At 37.9% G+C, this 17,689-nt stretch overlaps 2 protein-coding genes across 2 annotated transcripts; one reads left to right on the plus strand and one right to left on the minus strand.

Annotated features, from left to right (window-relative positions):
* The first annotated feature begins 1,196 nt into the window (after positions 1-1,196).
* Positions 1,197-1,869, plus strand: LOC116250829 (ferredoxin-A-like). The gene has a single exon (XM_031624781.2). It carries the CDS (start codon positions 1,272-1,274, stop codon positions 1,710-1,712), a length of 441 nt encoding a protein of 146 aa, XP_031480641.1. The 5' UTR covers positions 1,197-1,271; the 3' UTR covers positions 1,713-1,869.
* Positions 1,870-4,342: 2,473 nt separating this feature from the next.
* LOC116267165 (MLO-like protein 4) lies at positions 4,343-17,438 on the minus strand. Its single transcript, XM_031648763.2, has 16 exons — positions 17,073-17,438; positions 16,424-16,985; positions 16,290-16,347; positions 15,988-16,193; positions 15,765-15,881; positions 15,590-15,650; positions 14,565-14,656; positions 12,996-13,070; positions 9,875-9,960; positions 8,582-8,631; positions 8,431-8,471; positions 8,161-8,331; positions 8,042-8,077; positions 6,352-6,419; positions 6,117-6,177; positions 4,343-5,068 (listed from the first exon to the last, which is right to left on the minus strand). Exons 2-16 carry the CDS (start codon positions 16,535-16,537, stop codon positions 4,517-4,519), a joined length of 1,788 nt encoding a protein of 595 aa, XP_031504623.1. The 5' UTR covers positions 16,538-16,985; positions 17,073-17,438; the 3' UTR covers positions 4,343-4,516.
* Between the last annotated feature and the right edge of the window lie 251 nt (positions 17,439-17,689).

Genomic DNA, 17,689 nt, shown 5'->3' on the forward strand with positions numbered 1-17,689 from the left:
AAATTACAGAAAGGCTTATAACTTTTGAAACAGAAGCATTAACTAGCGCCGGTTGTGGTGTCTTTCAGCAGTCGATTTAAAATATTTAGCAGCTTGGCTGATTTCACTTTATATATAAATATGATTTGTGGATTTCTTCATCTGGGTTTAAACAGAGATCCACCGGCGCTCTTGCAGCACACCACCTGTGAATGGCACCGTGCGGCCGTGATTAAGCAGAAATCAAGATGGCTGGAAGATATATATATATATATACAATTGCGGCTTCAGGAAGAATTGCAGGGGCACTGTTTCCTTCTCGCCGTGGCACCGGCCAATCCATGTCTGGCGGGGCATTGCTGGCAGCCCATTACCGCCAACAACACATTTCGAGGGGTCGCTGGTGCTAATGAGAAAGGTGACGGCCACCCCCACCAAGAAAAAAAGAAAAAAAATGGGGCAATTTACGACAGGCAGAAAACCTCAAGACTTCGTCTTGCCATTGTTGATCTGCTATATTAGGCCACGCCGGGAACTCTTTTCCCCCGCTTTGGTGTAAGAAAAGATGGATTTTTTTGAAGGAACGCGTGGCTTGAGTCCACTGGCTGATATTAACATTCCATGGCTTCCTTACAGTAGTTGATTGGTACAAGAGGTGGACACGACCCATACCGGACCCGCACACGACATTATGTGGATCAGATCAGTTGCACTCACAATTTGAGGGGCCTCATGAGTCACGGCTCGGCAAGCTTCCTTTCAAAATTTCAAACCTTCAGCTAATGGTTGGTAGATGTTGGTCCCACGGCATCGTTGCTAAATGGATCCAGTTTTGCCCGGATCTAAATTACCATCTAAGCTTCAATATGTAAGTTATGGGTTCAGATTTGAATCATACAGTGCAGATCCAAGTCTGGGCTTTTCGTGTTCCATTGCGAGATTAGGGAAACCACTTGTAAAGGTTCACACTTGGAGCTATCCACCACAGTTGTGGGCAGCCTCCCCTGGATCTTTGTGTTTGAATCACACAGTTGAAGAGATTCAAATGGCACCACAAAAAGTAGAACACTCACTCTTGAGTAAGGCAAAGCAATTTGCAGCCTCAAAAAAATGAGTGAATATCTGCAGGTGATAAGGAGATAAGAAACCAGCAGCAGCATGCCACGTGGCAGATAAAGAGACCATGCCCACCAGCATCCACACTCTTATTTGTCCATGGGCAGCGCAATTGTGGTAGTGCTAGAACTTGGCTAACATCTCCTTCCTTGCTCCTTCCACAGCACCAGGCAGCCATGGCATCGGCAACGCTGGCCAGCACCATGTTGAGCAGCACGGCATTGGCAAGCCGACAGCCTGCGGCAACCCTCCGGTCGTCTCTCCCCAACGTGGGCCAGAGCCTGTTCGGCCTGAAGGCCGGCCGCGGCCGGGTTGTGGCCATGGCAAGCTACAAGGTCACATTGATCACACCAAGCGGTACCCAAGAGTTCGACTGCCCGGATGATGTTTACATTCTTGACCATGCTGAGGAGCAAGGCATTGACCTGCCTTACTCGTGCCGGGCTGGTTCCTGCTCGTCCTGCGCTGGTATAGTTAAGAACGGCAGCGTTGATCAGTCGGATGGCAGCTTCCTTGATGATGACCAGCTTGAAGCCGGCTTCGTGCTCACCTGCGTCGCCTACCCAACAGGGGATGTGACCATTGAGACCCACAAGGAGGAGGTCCTCACAGGCTAAGCCCAGTCATTAGCAGAAGTGTTCATTATCAAATTCCTGCTTTAACTTGTTTCCTAAATTTTAGTCTAAGACTATCCTTGTTTCTTGTGAGGGAAACTGGCATGTAATTTTGTTCAAGCACTTGGTTGTGGTAATCATCTTCCATATTTCCTCTTCATATTTGAGATAAACTTGTCAGGTTTGATGGCTGGGTAGTTCTCCCTACCATATCTGGGTTTTGTGAAACTTATTCCGTATGATGGTTTGATCTTCGTTGGATCATAGTTGTGGGAAATACAATGAAGCGGAAGGGTGGGGGGGTATTGGTGGGGGGAGGGAACAAAGGCCGCTTTTATGTGCTTTTGTGATTTTGCTTGCTGAAATTCTTCATTCTTTCATGAGGAGGAGCAACACCATTATGGTCTGGATACGGTGACCATGGCCCTGTTTTAATAAATGCCAAACAGCAGTTACAAGCTTTCTAATGCAAACCAACAACTAGAGACTCAAGTTGTTTTTCGGAAAATCGGAATATAAATGTCGTAATCAGTCATACGAATTGATGATATATTAATCTGTCAAACAGAAGGTACTAAGTTTACAGGGTAAATGAACATACTGTCACAATGCAATGAAGTGAGTTCTGCATTTTAAATCAATTTGCAAAATGGCCTGTCTATAGATGTGACCAGGCAACACAAAGTATATACCGTATTTGAACGAATTATTTACACAGCGAAAAATGGAGACTTTCTCCCAACAGCAGAAGAAAAGCTTCGGTGTAAACTGTTAATATTTTGCAGACTGTATCACCCAGTAACAGAAGAAAACTTGATGGTGGAAACCATGTCAGTGGCTATGTGGAGGATATCATGTTATTTTACAGTAAGTACTCCATGTACTGTAATTAGCGGAAGTGTTTCCTTGTGAGATATTTAGCTTAATGCAGATAATTTTTTTAGTTGTCCAACAATTAGGTGTCAGTACGAGTTTTGAAATACTTTCAAGCCAAGGAGCAATTACTTATAAATGCTTTCAGATATCCAAGGGCATCTGTGGACTGCATTGAGGAATAATTTCATGAGAACCAAGGTTTTGGCACAAATAGGAAAGCCCCTGGCAGTAGGCAGCTGGTCATGGTTCAATCGTCACTGTGGCCTCCTGTGGGGGCTGACCTCTGCCATGCTCGACAGGGTGAAAGCTTTTTGAAATTTAAATTAAGGACCCTCGTCTTGGAGTTTTAGACAGTCGGGAAGGCTGCCATGAGTGCCAGCAAATTAAACCAGCGCGACCATGGCTCAGACTCACGCAAAAGTGGTTTCTTTACTACTGAGAAAAAGTATCACATCATATAATATTGTTCAGTATTGGTCTATCCATAGCGAATTGGTTCATCTAAAAACATGCAGGGGTCAACATGGAAATTTGAGCATTGTGTACTGTGGTGCTTAAATCAGCAAATTCTTTAAGAATCAGCCAATTCAAGACTCTTTAACAAAATGACAACAAATATTTATTTTTAAAATCTTTAATCTACAGATTGAACATAAAATATCCATGCGACAACACACTAAAACCGACAAGACGATAACAAATTATTTTAAGCAAGTTTTTGGTCGAACTGCTGCATGGTTATCTTTTTATGACACAATATGTGGTCTTACTTCCCAAAAGCGTATATGATATCAAGGGAAAAAAACTTTTTCCCTTTCTGCTTTGTAATAGAATTTAAATTCTCTCTGCTTGATGTGATTCAACTTCAAGCCATTGCCCCTGCGGCATGGCAAAACAAAGCCTCCTTTATTTTCACATATTCTCTATTTTTCTTTTGGAAAAAAAAAGCTCTCTGTATCTCTGTGTGTGCGCGCATACAAATCTGGCGCAACCAAGAGGATGTGGGAAGGTTTACCTTGAGATTTATTTAAAAACACAGTATTTTTCACGACTCTTTGGCTCCATTTCATGGCCTATATAAAGCTGTTCTTGATAACGAATTGAAAATGCTACAAAAATGTCCAAGTAATCGGATGATATATGAAAAACTGTCCAGTTTTTGTCTCTCACTCTGTTTTTTGCTTAAGGCATTTACAATAGCTGCTCACAATTTCTTTAACCTTTAATTACAAGTTGGCGCAGCTTCTTGTCTTTTCTTCCCTCTGTCTAGAGGATAGTCAATTGGGTTATAAGGACCCTCGCTCTGGAAAGACTGAGGAAATGTACGAGTTGAAATCAAACACGGCGTTGTTAACGTGTAATAACCGTTACACCTAATGGATTAAACATGAAAATGCTATTTCAAGTATACTACTATAAATAGCCGCAAAACTTGTCACTGAGAAATACGACTAGCAAGGTAGTTCGTAGTAAATATAATAAAAAAACAGACAGAAAAGCTTGGAAAACAGTCAGAAAAGCTTGCCTTGTTAGTATTGTGCCTTCTGCTATAACAAAGAATTGAAGGCAACAACAACCGAAATATCAGTATGCTAGAATTGTTAGATAATATCATACACAGATCATGATATTTTGAGGAAATCCCACTCGATTAACTGTGCCGGCCAAGGAAATGGAGGAGGCGGCTTTAATTTTTTTGACAAGCTTAACATTGTCAGTGCGTGTGAACATGGAGCCTTTTCCGAAGCCTAAGCCTAAGATCAAGTAATTCAGTTCTTTTCTGTTCAAAGATAATCTTTACTGTTTCCATATACAAAGCTTTTTTCCTTTTCCCCTTTTCATTCTTCTTTCCATGAACATATGATACAATAGTGATGTAAAACAACCTTTTTCTATTGGGCGGACGTAGTCCCAAATTGGAGTATTCAATCTCAATGCTGCTCTCTATTACCATCATAGTTATCATCTATTTTTGCATTGTCTACATCCGATTCATGTGAAGCAACTACCGGTGCATTACCAGAGGAATCTGATAAATAACCAGAAGTTGGAAACACTGTACCACGTTCCTGTTGATGAATGATATCATCAGCATAGATTTCCTGTTGCTGAATGATGTCATCAGCATAGATTTCTTCACAATTTATGGAGACATGATTCAACGAGAAAGAGCGCTGTGAAGCAGTAGATGGGCAGCGAGATATTGTGCCAGAAACTGTAATTGTCTCATCATCCCTCACATGATTGAATGAAAGGGAGCGCAGGGTAGTAGTAGTTGCACACCGAGATAGTGTGCCTGAAAGAACTGTAATAGTCTCATCATCTCCTTCATCGAGTGTAGATGCCAGCGAGCAAGTTGATCTAGTAGCTGGAAGATATGACGAGTGCTTATGTCTAGATCTGTGCTTCACTCTTTTGCACCAACCATGAAGAGATTCCCTGACATTCTCAGAAACTAATGACTTCTTAAACTTCGACCCCATCTGCAATGGTCAGCATACTCCAAGATCAGGAAAAGCACTTTGATAAGCCACTGGGCAGTGTTCATTGCATTTTCAATTCTTCAGACACATAATAGGTAAATACTAGTAACAATTATTGTCTACATTTTGGTGCCACAAGAGTAATAAAAATAAGTCAGGCAGTCCAACCGCGTACAGTTTCATTAAAAATTGTTAGCTTATAGCATATAAGAGAAAACCAAATTGCTGGAACAGAATGGCTGGTACAGGAAACGGAAACTAGCACATAACTTCCCTTGCATGACTAAATGGAAGTTGAAAAGTTGTATATACACATTGACCTTCAAGTTTCTTTAGATCAGTTTGATTCATTGAAGGTCAGAATGCAAGCATTTCATAGCAAATCTCGTTGGGACAACAATAAAATGCATTCTAGATTGTCGGTTACTGCAAGAAAGATAGTTCCAAATTTAAGTTATCAATTTGCACTTGAGTAACAAAGTAGAACTTGAGGGACACCATGAGGACATCGATTATTAGATCAGTCATTTTGCTTTTATTATGTCTTCATCTACTTGTTGACACTAGAAGATTAATAATCTTATGTTAGCAAATCACAACCAAAATAAGAAATATTTAGATTTTAGCTGATTTTTCACCTCTCTCTTTTTTTGGGTCAAAGTAGAGACTATTAGGAATACCTCCCCACCCTCAACCACCACTGAGACCATTACAGTTGTCAATTGAATAATTGATCTTCAACTTCCAGTATTTCTTTTCATCAGAATGTGCATGTCTGCCCCCAGTTGCATCACAAATGTTATAGAATCAAACTTTACTACATCATTATGTGATGACACTACAGCAAAGTACCGGAAGTAAGCAAAAATGCTGCAAGGGATTGTTTCATATACGTGGCACTGTCAACATGTTTTTAATAGGGTATGAGGATGTAATAATAAACACACACAAAATAGAACAAAGTATGGGACGTACAAGTGAATGCAAATTTGAGGTTGGATTATATATGTAACTATGATGAAAAATGCCCCAAAAATCTGGTACACACCTGTGAGATAATCACATTGAGTGGTAGTGTGACATAGCTGCACCAAAACTGAGCCACTATCCTGCATTTGTAGTGATTAAATGAGCTACTTTCACAATCACCAGGACACCCAAACGAATTTGATGCCCATCAAGCTAGAAAAGAGAGAGAGAGAGAGAGAGAGAGAGAGAGAGAGAGAGAGAGAGAGAGAGAGAGAGAGAAAGAGGTGGATTGCATAATAAGGGATTAACATTACCCAGAAACCAAGCGAATTACAATAAAAACATGGTTGTTCATGAAGCATGATTGTGTCTTTATATCCCACTGCACAAACAATAAAAGAAAGATTACAAATTATCAAGTGAATGGATTGGTAAGTATGCGTTAGAACACTGAGATTTTGGAAAACTATTAAAGAAAATATCTGCTGCCAAAGAAGTTTGAGACTCTAATGTCACTAAGAATATCAATATCATATCCAAACATGGTACAAGCCCAGGCAAGAGGTAATTCGTAGGAGAACAACAGAAAAAAGTCATGGCACGAACTTGCACCACTCAGAGAAGAAAAATGGAGATATACTTGAATAAGGACGATTGTGTTTATAGACCATGAACCAATAAATCTCATGTGACTTAACAGACTAAGGGCTCTGCTGGAAAAACGTAATTTGTTAAAACATATAGTAACAACAGAAACAACACTTGCAGCTGCCAATGAGAACAGAAGTACTCAATTCACGTGAATATGCAGGCATGAATGGTGTCTTCCCAACTAATGGTAAAACTTACAGCTTCATTCTAGGGCCATGTTCAGGCATGATGATATTCTACATCCCAAGCTGGTTGCCTTTCAGAACAAAGTCCTAATCCAGAACATACAAATTGTATGCATTCTATCCCCAAGTTGAGCTTCAGATGTTATATGCATAAAGAAATATAGAGACATCAATGTCTACATTGTACTATGGCAAGCAGCACAATGGATCTACCATAAGAAACCATCATTTGAATAATGCTGGACAAACGATTGGCAACTACCCAAGAAGAACTTGGGCTAGTCAATAACTTATTTTCAACAATCATTCTGGCAGTGACCAAGTAAACATTAATGTAAGTTCTCTTCATGGATATCAGCATGAATGTCTAGCACAAAAAGCATCATGCTATTGTCTGAAACAATCAAAATTGAATTTATGAAGCAATATAGCATATTTAAGTTCTTGAAATATGAAAAGTACCGGAAACTGACTTATTTAGCCTTTTTTATGGAAAAAATTATTACAACAAAGAAAGGTTATCAAAGCATAGACCCATAAGTCGGATTGAACTAGATAACTACTGGTTCATGGGTCAGCAAGTTGACTCGTCATCCAGAGCAGGTCCGAAATTTTTATACTGTATTTTCCCTACAAATTGATGAAAAATCTGAAATGTATCTACAAAATAACAAGTAAATATCAAGTAAACACAGTTAAGTAATTACAGTTTATGAGCACAACTACAAAATAATAACTAATAAAAAATATGCATTAGAATTGTTTATTCTTAACAAACAAACTTTAGTTTATTCTTTAATGACATTGAGTAACAGTTAGAATCACTGCTGAATGAAACAGTCTAGATTTGGATGATCGTCAGCTGATTCAACCAATCCCAGCTGAGTTGGCCAACTCAGAGCCAAGTCCTTCAGGATTTGGTTGCATTGGGGTCAACAATTGACTTGTGACCCAGTTTGGTGCCAATCTAATTTGTCTCAGGTAATTCCCTAGCCAACTGCCAGGTTTGCCAAGTGTGTATCAGAGGATGATTTTTATATTTTTCACTTAAACTAATAGTAGAACAGTGGCAGGTGATAATTTTTTAACATGCTAGAACAGTGTGATAAGTTAATATAACAAATGGAACCATACAAGAAAGTGCAAGAGAATTGTCATATCAACTTACCACTGACCACAGAAACGTTGCCATTTCAAAAGCATTCTGACAAAATGAAAGTAAAAGATCACATTAGCATAAAAAAATTTCTCCATCTTTGGCAAGAGAGTGTCAGAAATGTCCTGTACCTGAAAAGAGATGAACTGTATCAGCCATAGCAATAGTTCTGGTTTTCCAAACCAGAAAAGCTCATCCCTTGGCTTTAGTTGGGTACCAGTTAATGGGCCAGTTGTTTCCACAACTTCAAGTGCCAATTTCGCAACAACGTGTTGCAATTTTGTTCCAACCAACAGAATCAACTGCATTTATTGCAAAAAAACACAAGAAAATTGATTAGTAAAAAACCAAGTTGTGAAGGGTAAAAAACTTTAAGACAAAAATTCTATAACTGGGCTTACAAGTGCAGGTACAAACGAGAGCCAAAAGTACACATTTAATCCTGTTACAGCAAGCAAGTTTGACATTTACTATAGCAATGATCAATCAAACTCGTAGGAAAAAGAAAAAGAACTAATAAAAAGAGATAAACATTACAGCACTGGGAATTACCATGAATATTGATGAAAATACAAACAATTGCATAAATCCACAGTGGCCAGCTGCAATGTTTGCAGGATCATTGTGTCAGAAACATGCTTCATAAGGTCATACAACACAACAAGGCAGCTTCTCAAGGTAAGTATTTGTCAAGGAATTGCAGAGTACATTTAAACTATAATTTACAATAAAAGATGTCAAACAAGTAAATCTCATAAAAATCAGATCTTCGTCTTACCAAAATCAACCTTTAGATGGTCTTAGCTTTTTTGCAATTTTTAGGTAAATTTATCAGCAGTATCATATATTTCCCACTTTCTATATTCGACAAGATGGTACTAAATTGTCCAATAACTGCAAAAAATAAACATAACTGGTAACAACTGCTAGATGCCATTGGACAATTAGAAATGTCCACTGGCAGCCAGAATTGGCAACAACAAGAGCTCTTTATCCAATGTGTCATCCATTGGCTGATGTCCCCTTATAGCCAGAATTGGAAAAAATAAGAGCTCTTTATCCAATGAATCATCCATAAGCTTTATTTGTTTAGCTTATTTTCCTACATTATCCCAACGAAATAGGCTATTCAGCCAGATTAAGAAATTTTATGACAAACAACATAGTAAAAGAAAAGGCTGGCACTAGCATTAATGAAAGAACAATTTCCTGGCTCATGCCATTGACAAAGTTCCCCCCATAAGATTGCACTTTGAAATCAAAATTCAATCCCATGAAAAAGATTTTCTGTTATCTGGGATGAAATAAATATTGCCATATAGAACTGCATAGATCTAATTTTCATGAATGTCCTGCTGATTTAATAACTATCCATTGTGAGAGACTGGATATTGAAGAAAAAACAGTTATTTTCTCAAAATCATCACAGTGAAGCAAACCGTCAGCACAGAAGTTGGGATATTCAGTTGTCTACCCTGGATCATCAGGTAAGCCTAATTTTGCAGGAAACTCAATAATAACTTACTGAGTCAAGTTACAGCATGCATCAGGTATTTTTCTTTACACAAATTCCATGCATTTTTCATTACTAATTTTACAAAATTCGAGTATAGTAGATACACGAGTTCATTCTTTTATTTGCATGAACAACCTGTAGAAAGTACCTGAAAAATCCTTAAATCTAAGAAATTTTGTGACCAATCGATCTAAAACTAAGACAAAATCAGGAGCCAATACGATTGAAAGCATATACAACTTGAATACTTGTCTTTTAGGCAAAGACAAAGACAAGTTCCTGAAATGGTAAGAAACGAAGATTGAAGAATGTATAATTGCACGCTTTACCTTATTCCAACAATGCCCTGGAACTCATCCTCCATGCTGCGGACCATATATTTGTGGAAATTATATGATAGAGGTAGCCTATGATTCTGAAGCAATTACAAATGAAGTCAAATACTGCTGATCACTTTGCTGAAAGCCTGAAAGTAGTTACCTTATATTGAACAACAGTATGTGTAACAATGAAACAGTCATCATCATGCATTCATTCATTTATATGGAAAGGTATTCGTGATTCCACTTTATCAGTCCCAAGGCACCTTCTTAATAAAGATAGGCATACATGACAGGAAAAAAGGAGATGGACTTGAGTAATTTCTTTAGTAGGTCATGAGGACATATGTGAAGCTGTGTGATATATTTATGCATTATGTAATCCAGGAATACACCTGTTAACTTCCATTAGGAATCTATTTATTTTCAGAAAGTATTGTTTTTGGTGTTTTTTTGCAGAAAGATTTTTTTTCTTGGGTATTCATCAAAAAAAAGAAAAAGGAAAAATCACGGGAATCCAAATTTTAGAGAAAATACATAAACATACTAGAAAACTTACCAAATTATGGGTTTTTTACTAATTTTCTTACAACAACACTAATAGACATTAAAAATAGTTATTAAAATGCTAAAAATAAAAAAGTAAAATATATTAAAAATAGGTTTTGGAAACTATCTCATTGCAATATCTTTATGATACTTTCTCTTGTGATATTTTCAAAAAATCATGATACATTTCCATTTTCTCATTTGATTTTTTTGGGGCAATATTATTAAAAAATTATGAAAATATTGCCAATGTTTGTGATGATGGATATATGAAACTATTTTCCACAAACCAGAAGTGCTGTGGTGTATTTAGCCAACATGAGAGTTATATGCATGTATATTGATATTAAGGTAATTTTTGTTTTGTTGGGGCAAAGAAACAAGTGCTGTCATTAAGTTGGATACAAAGACAGCAATGTCACATGGGTGTGGACACGGATGTAGATATGGGTCCGAAGCAATGCCAAAAAACTTGGGTGTACGACATAACTATATATATGTAACACCTCAAAAATTTAGTCCCGTATTGAAGATTGTGAGGGATCTTCAAGGGCTTATAAAGGAGGTTATTAAATAGATGGTTGTCCTGGTTCCTAGTCCCACACGTGCAGACGTGTGTGCCTTAAGGGAGGTGGATTGTAACACCTCAAAAATTTAGTCCCGCATTGAAGATTGTGAGGGATCTTCAAAGGCTTATAAAGAGAGTTATTAAATAGATGGTTGTCCTGGTTCTTAGCCTTTTTGGAGACTGAAGCCGAAACTACTAGGGGGCAGGTTGGGATCCGCCAAACTAGGGGTCCGAGCCTAGAAGTGGGTTGGGTTGTTACAATATATATATATATATATATATATATATATATATATATATATATATATATATATATATATATATGTGTGTGTGTGTGTGTGTGTAAAAGCAAAAATTTAAGCAAGCAACAACATATCCATTAATAATAAGAAAATACCAAAAAAAGAACAATAAAAAGTATAAACAATCATTTCGTTGTGTCCAGGCTGCGTCATGTAGTTGCACCTGTATCCAGCCATGTTAACGCTGGTGCTGCACCCTCCTAGGCAAGTTCTCCTGCATAGGAGGATAGGGATTTTTGCAACTCCCAAAAGCCAAGCTCTAGATTTTGCTCCAAATACAAAAATGTGATGTGAAAATGGAAACTTTAATACCTGATAAAATTTAGGGCTTTGAAATAGCCAATGCACTAAAATCACCACATCTTCTAGCAGATCTTTAGTGGAGCAGCTCACATACATGCAAATTATTTTATTCTATTTAGCATGAGATTTGGAGGACATGGAAGCTGATTTACTAAATTGAGTCCAGGAAATAAGAAGCAAAAAGTTTCCTTTTTTATGAGTATAAATAGTACATAAAGACTTTGAGTACTAAATTTCTAGGTCCACTACTGTTCAGAGAGCCAATGCTTTAGCAAGTTAGAGTACAACAAAAAAGGGAAGTCTTGCACGTTCTGAATATGTCTACAGACTATAGACCTAGTCAAATTCTTTTACAGGGCTATCTTGTGTATATAATGTTATTGAATAATCTGAGTTAAATACATCAGTATGCAAAAGATTCCTCAATAGAGGGCATGAAACATTAATATTTTCTTGTGCCACATAAACCATCCAGTTGCTGATGAAGAAGCCTAGAAACTAGAACTGCCCTTCTTGTCAGCCTAGTCAACTTGTCGGCCCTAGTTGGTAGCCAGCTAACTACTCCATAGGCCATGGCCACATAGTTGGCAGGGCCATGGGCCATGAACTGTTAGACCAGTCCCTAGTCAGCGAACAACTACAATGTTCTTGGTTGAGTTATACATTCGGTTGGGTTTTCTTTTCCTTCTTGTTAGGAAGATAAATTTCCTTTTGTAGAAGGTTTTACATATCTATGTATGTGTTTTTGTTTTTTCTTCTGTGTGCATATGTGTTTCAACATGTACATCTTATATGCAAGTTTTTTGGCATATCTGTTTATCTAGTTATGTATATGTGTTCCTGTATATCTGGTTTGTTTCTATATCTTTTTTGTTGACTTTATTTTGGTTGAGAGACTTAAACCAGCTCAGGCCAACTAGTGCCATTTTGTCTTTTTAGGGCTCTGACTGACCTCAGTTTGACTTTAGATCTTGACAACTTAGAGGACTGCATAGGGGCCTAACTATTGCTCAGTATCTGGTTGCAGGATCCTAGTGCACCTAGTGCTTGGTAAACCCTTTCTTAATTGAGGAACATTAGGTTTCCCATTTTTTCTTGTCAAACTTTCTTTCAGTGTTTAATACATCATATTTCATAACATTCTTCCAGTTGATTTTAGTATATACAATTTTCAATTGATTTTAACTTTGAAAATGTTTCAATTTTTTTTTCTTAACTTCTTTGAACATTCATTGGGCTAACTGGTTGAACATATGCTTGGTGCCTATGCAGTAATGGCCAGATTTAATAAAATAAGCATAAAGATGTTGTTTCATATAAGCCACTCTATGCATAAAACAGATAAGCAATCTTTTTTGCAAGAGGATATGAACTTTTTAAGCTGAGTAATTATTGCATAAGTACTCACAGTGAGAAACCCCAAACGAAGTGCCATATAATCTGACCTTTGTACAGAGTCTTTAAATTGGCGAAAGAAACAAAGCTGCAAATGAAGGAAACATTAGAAACATAAATCAGAAACTAGCCAACAGCAACAATTAGTGTAACATGCTTAGAAGAGTTTAGCCAGGATTGATGAAAAGGAAAACAAAAAAAAAAGGATATTTAGGAAGCCAATGAAAGCAGAACTCAAATTCATCCAATATAAAACTAGTTATACCACGAACCATTTTAACTGGATTAACAGACCCAACTCACTGTCCTAATTGTCATATGTTGTTCAGAATGAAAAAGTATGCTATTGCGTTGCTTAGATTTGTATAGGCCTAGATTTCAGCTTCAGTTTGTACCTGAAAAATCTAAGCCAGAACCAAACTTGAATGGCTTGTTGCTTGGTTGCTCGAGTACACACTGATTTATCAGACAGATGAGCGGCCGACGGATGCACTTAAGGGACTGCTAGTATAGATTTCAAGTTTAAAACTTAAAAGTACATGCTCTGTTTAGTTTGATATTTCTTAATAATATCGGGACACATTTATTCTTGAGCATCTGAGATTCCATACAAAGGCACTCACTAGAAGATCCAACATATATTCAAAATTTTAACTGGATTTCACAAATTTAGGAAACTAATATCCGTTTCTAAGGTTGCTTTCTTGTAAGCTACCAATTTAGCAGGCATTTGTTTGAATGTAGATTAATACCTCAAAATCAAATTTGCTTTCTTCTAAATCTTGTCATGTTATTTCTGACACTCAACCAATTTTAACCAGGCAAATGTACACATCAACTCACACAGAAATACACCTCATCTCTGATTTGAGGTTTCTCAGGCACAAAATGACAAACATCTAAATATACAAGGAGAATAGACATGAACCTACATGCAGGCATGTGTAAGCAGACAGTCTTTTTTATCTGTTCTTAGTCAAGTAATATGTTCTAGTTCATCTTTATGTTCACCATTCCCTCATTATTTGTCTGCCATTCGAGCATCCTAAGCCATAAGATACTATCAGTTGAAAATGCAGATGCAACGAAAAGAACTTAACAAAATCATTTAAAAAAAAAGGGTGAAAACTATGTTTGGTTGACTTTTGAATAGGAGAAGCTCTTCCATTTACAAAGGTATATAAGTGGCCTGGGCTACCTAGCTGCCTATCAACTGTGTAAGTGCGAAGGAACTAAGACCCTTTTTTATATCTCTGGTCTTTTATCTAGAAAACATTACAATATGTGAGTTAGAAACTTAAAATTGTGCTAATTATAGTTTTTCAACTTTAAAATTAAATTTAATATTTCAACTTTATTTTTTTAACTTATTTTGGATCTTAACTCAGTTGCCGCTAGTCTTCAGTGCCCTCAACTACTCAGTGTGTCAGTTAGCTTCATTCCTTGGTTAAAAACTTAAAATATCCTACTAAAAACTTCTCAAAGCATGATGGTACATCTGTCGACTTGAGTACTTAGTTTGTTATGAAGCATGCCAATAACTGGGACATCAAAGAAAAAAACATGCATTCTCCTTAATTACCATCCAAATAAGAATCTTGTTCTTGCTCCATGGGTGTGATGCATGATGAAAAACAAAAGTTGACTGCCGTTTGATTTCTTTCTTTCTTTTCCCTGCAGAAAAGCGAAGGAAACTAAATTAAAATGTAAGCTGCCAGAGACAAATAATTTGAAGTAACTAAACTGTTCTACAGATATTAACAAATATAGATATTAACAAATTAAGGCCAAGGGTAATTTTCACTGTTTGCTGTAAAGAACTTTGTAGTTCCTTCTTCCAAACATACGACTGAACAAGTTGCCAAAACTAGCTACGGTTTTGACCTTAAGTTCTTAAGATGCATCTGCAGTTAGGAGAAGGAAATAGCGTTCACATGTGGATTACAAGATGGCAATGACAGATTGTCTTGTGAACAAGTGTCAATAATTTGGCACTTTCACCTTTATAAACAGATCAAAACTTTCATTGAGAAAAATGTTTCTCCCATTGATGCCATGCACTTCCCCCATCGAAAGCAGACTATAGTTTCACCTTTTGACAAAGGTCGTACTCTGCCCCTGTAACACTGGTAAAAAAATTTGGAAACCAATTCCTAGACCTAGAATGTACAAGATATGATTCTGATAGAAGCTCCTATTGTATACTTCAGTGTTCAACTATCTCACAAGGATATAGGAACTTTAATTCATAAATCTAACTTTAAAAGATTGCTGTTGCTCCTGTCAGATGTCTACTGGCACTATAACCAGAGTTGGTTATCACACACACACCCACATAGTATGTGGACTGTGGAGCATGTTTTTGTGTCATCAATCTGCAAAGATGCCAACAAGGTAGTGGCAACAAGTTGACAACAAAAATTTTACCGAACTATTGAAAACAAGCTCTAAGAAATTCCCTGCAACCAAAAAAAAAAAAAAAAGAAAAGAAAAGAAAAGCCACCAACTAACTGCATATTATTTATAAACTAGTTCTTTAGCCTTGTAGAGAAACGTAGAACTGCCGACTTTAAAACAAATTAGCATTTAGGTTTGGCGTGCACTTACCATGCAAACTCTCACTGATTACCGCATTTGCTTGTGCTTCCCACGCCCTCCAGCTATAAATCTACAAATTGCAATAATCAACTAATTAGGCAAGATGGTGAACGGTTAAAGATAGAGGAAGCTCTAAATGTTAACACGAGGAATCTCAGGGAATTATTTACGCATGACAAAGCACCTTAATCATAGCCAGGACAACTGTAAAGCAGCTGTAGAGTACATGAGTGACTCCAAGAAGGAACAGGAAACGGTGAAGCTGCTCTAGACTTTCATACGAAACAAATGGCTCATGGCCCTGCGTATAAAGCATGATATGAAAGAAGAGAATTCAAGGGTAAGCTCTTCAGTTATTCCACTCTATCCTAAAAGCATAAAAACCCATTTAACCAAGGCTTCTCCACCTCGGAACAGTGATTAGAAGACACACTGAACTTCTCCAACGGCATAGCTGTTTGATTGATATAAGTGAGAATAGTTAGCCTCTCAGTGTCATCCCTCGTACACGGATAGAACCGACTGCTGAAAAGAGACGACTTCACACATATTTCGGAGATCCACCTTGCCCATTGTCCCAACATCAGTGATATAAGTCCCAGCAGCATAAGCTCTTCAGCAAAGAATATTAGACGTCAATATGCAGTCGGGAAAAAAAGTAGGACAGAACTGTATACATAACTGGAAGAAATCAACAGAGTATGTTCACCTTCCTTGATCTTATCCAAAGAGGCCAAGAGCGCCTTCCTCTTTGTCTTCTTCAACCACTGGAAACATTACAAAATCGAAACTGAAATCCCAAACATTCTCCACAAATCATAACACCTTCTACTGGTTCCATACCTTTCCAAAACGATAGATTGATCGTTCAACGATGAAACAGACAGCAACCATTACAGTGGTGACAGTAGCAACGGACCACGTCGGCGTCTCGGCAAGTGATCTTCCCTCTGCCATTTCCTAGGTCGTTGCTTCTCACACCGAACACTTGCAAATCCGAAACCAGGTCTAAACCGAAAGCACTTTCTCTCATCAATCAATTCATGTGCCTCATTTTTTCTTTCAGCTAAACAAGCAAAACCAACATCGAAGATCCCAACAACCAGACCAAGAATCGCTTCAAACAAACCGCTTCTCTTGCATCACAAACGAAACCTACCAACGTGCAGCACTCACGCTCAGCTTCATATTTTATGGTTTTTTTCTGCCTGTGCATCTTCATCACCTTCCTAGTCCACCTTCTCAGCCAGCCCATGTCTGTCCACATCGAAACCACTGCAGTTTTTGTCATTTCCTCCAAATTTTTTTAATGGGAGCCCGAAAATACTCCCAGCAATGCACAATCACTGACATTATAACAGCAATGAAGGATGGGGTCCTACACCAGCGGGTGTCCTTTGCCTCCCTAATTCAAATAATAACCATTTCTCATTCCATAACAAAGAAAAACACAATATAGAAAAGGAAAAGAAAAAACTTCAGGTGGATCTACCATGTGGAGGGCCACCTGGGTAGCGATTAACGGCCAGTTTCTTGTCATCAAGCTCTCTAAAATATAGTAACACCAGCAGACATGGACAGGTTTGGACCAACTATACGTAAGCAAGAAAGGTGGTCTTCTGATCTACTCAACCCGTCTTCCACTTTTATTGTTAAGAGTCAGAACCCAGAGAAGCCACGTTCTGACCGAAAGATTCGTTGTGTATTTGACAAAGACAGACCGGGAAAGTGGGTAAAAGATCACATTCCTACCCTTTTTATGGGATTGATTTTTGAATCCTTTCCCTGCTGGTTTTATGTGGGGAAGAAGCTTCCTGCCTTCTCTTTCTTCTCTGCTGCCATTTTTTTTCTATGGAAGACAGCTGTGCCACTGTCACTTGGTTCGGAGGCAACTACGAGGCCAGCTTTCCATGAGGAGTCTCGAGAAAACTGATGAGCCGACGTGACAGGCAAGATTCCAATGCTTGCTCGGCTTCCCTTTTTCAGTAAAAAAATTCAGATGGGGAGAAAAATGAGGAACTTCCGCCAACAAAGAACAGATTTTTCTCACATCTTAAAGAAAAATTGTGCAGTTGGATAGTGTCGTGCCAAAACGACAATGGCTTGTTG

This window comes from Nymphaea colorata, chromosome 1 (assembly GCF_008831285.2).
Source record: "Nymphaea colorata isolate Beijing-Zhang1983 chromosome 1, ASM883128v2, whole genome shotgun sequence".
NCBI lineage: Eukaryota > Viridiplantae > Streptophyta > Magnoliopsida > Nymphaeales > Nymphaeaceae > Nymphaea > Nymphaea colorata.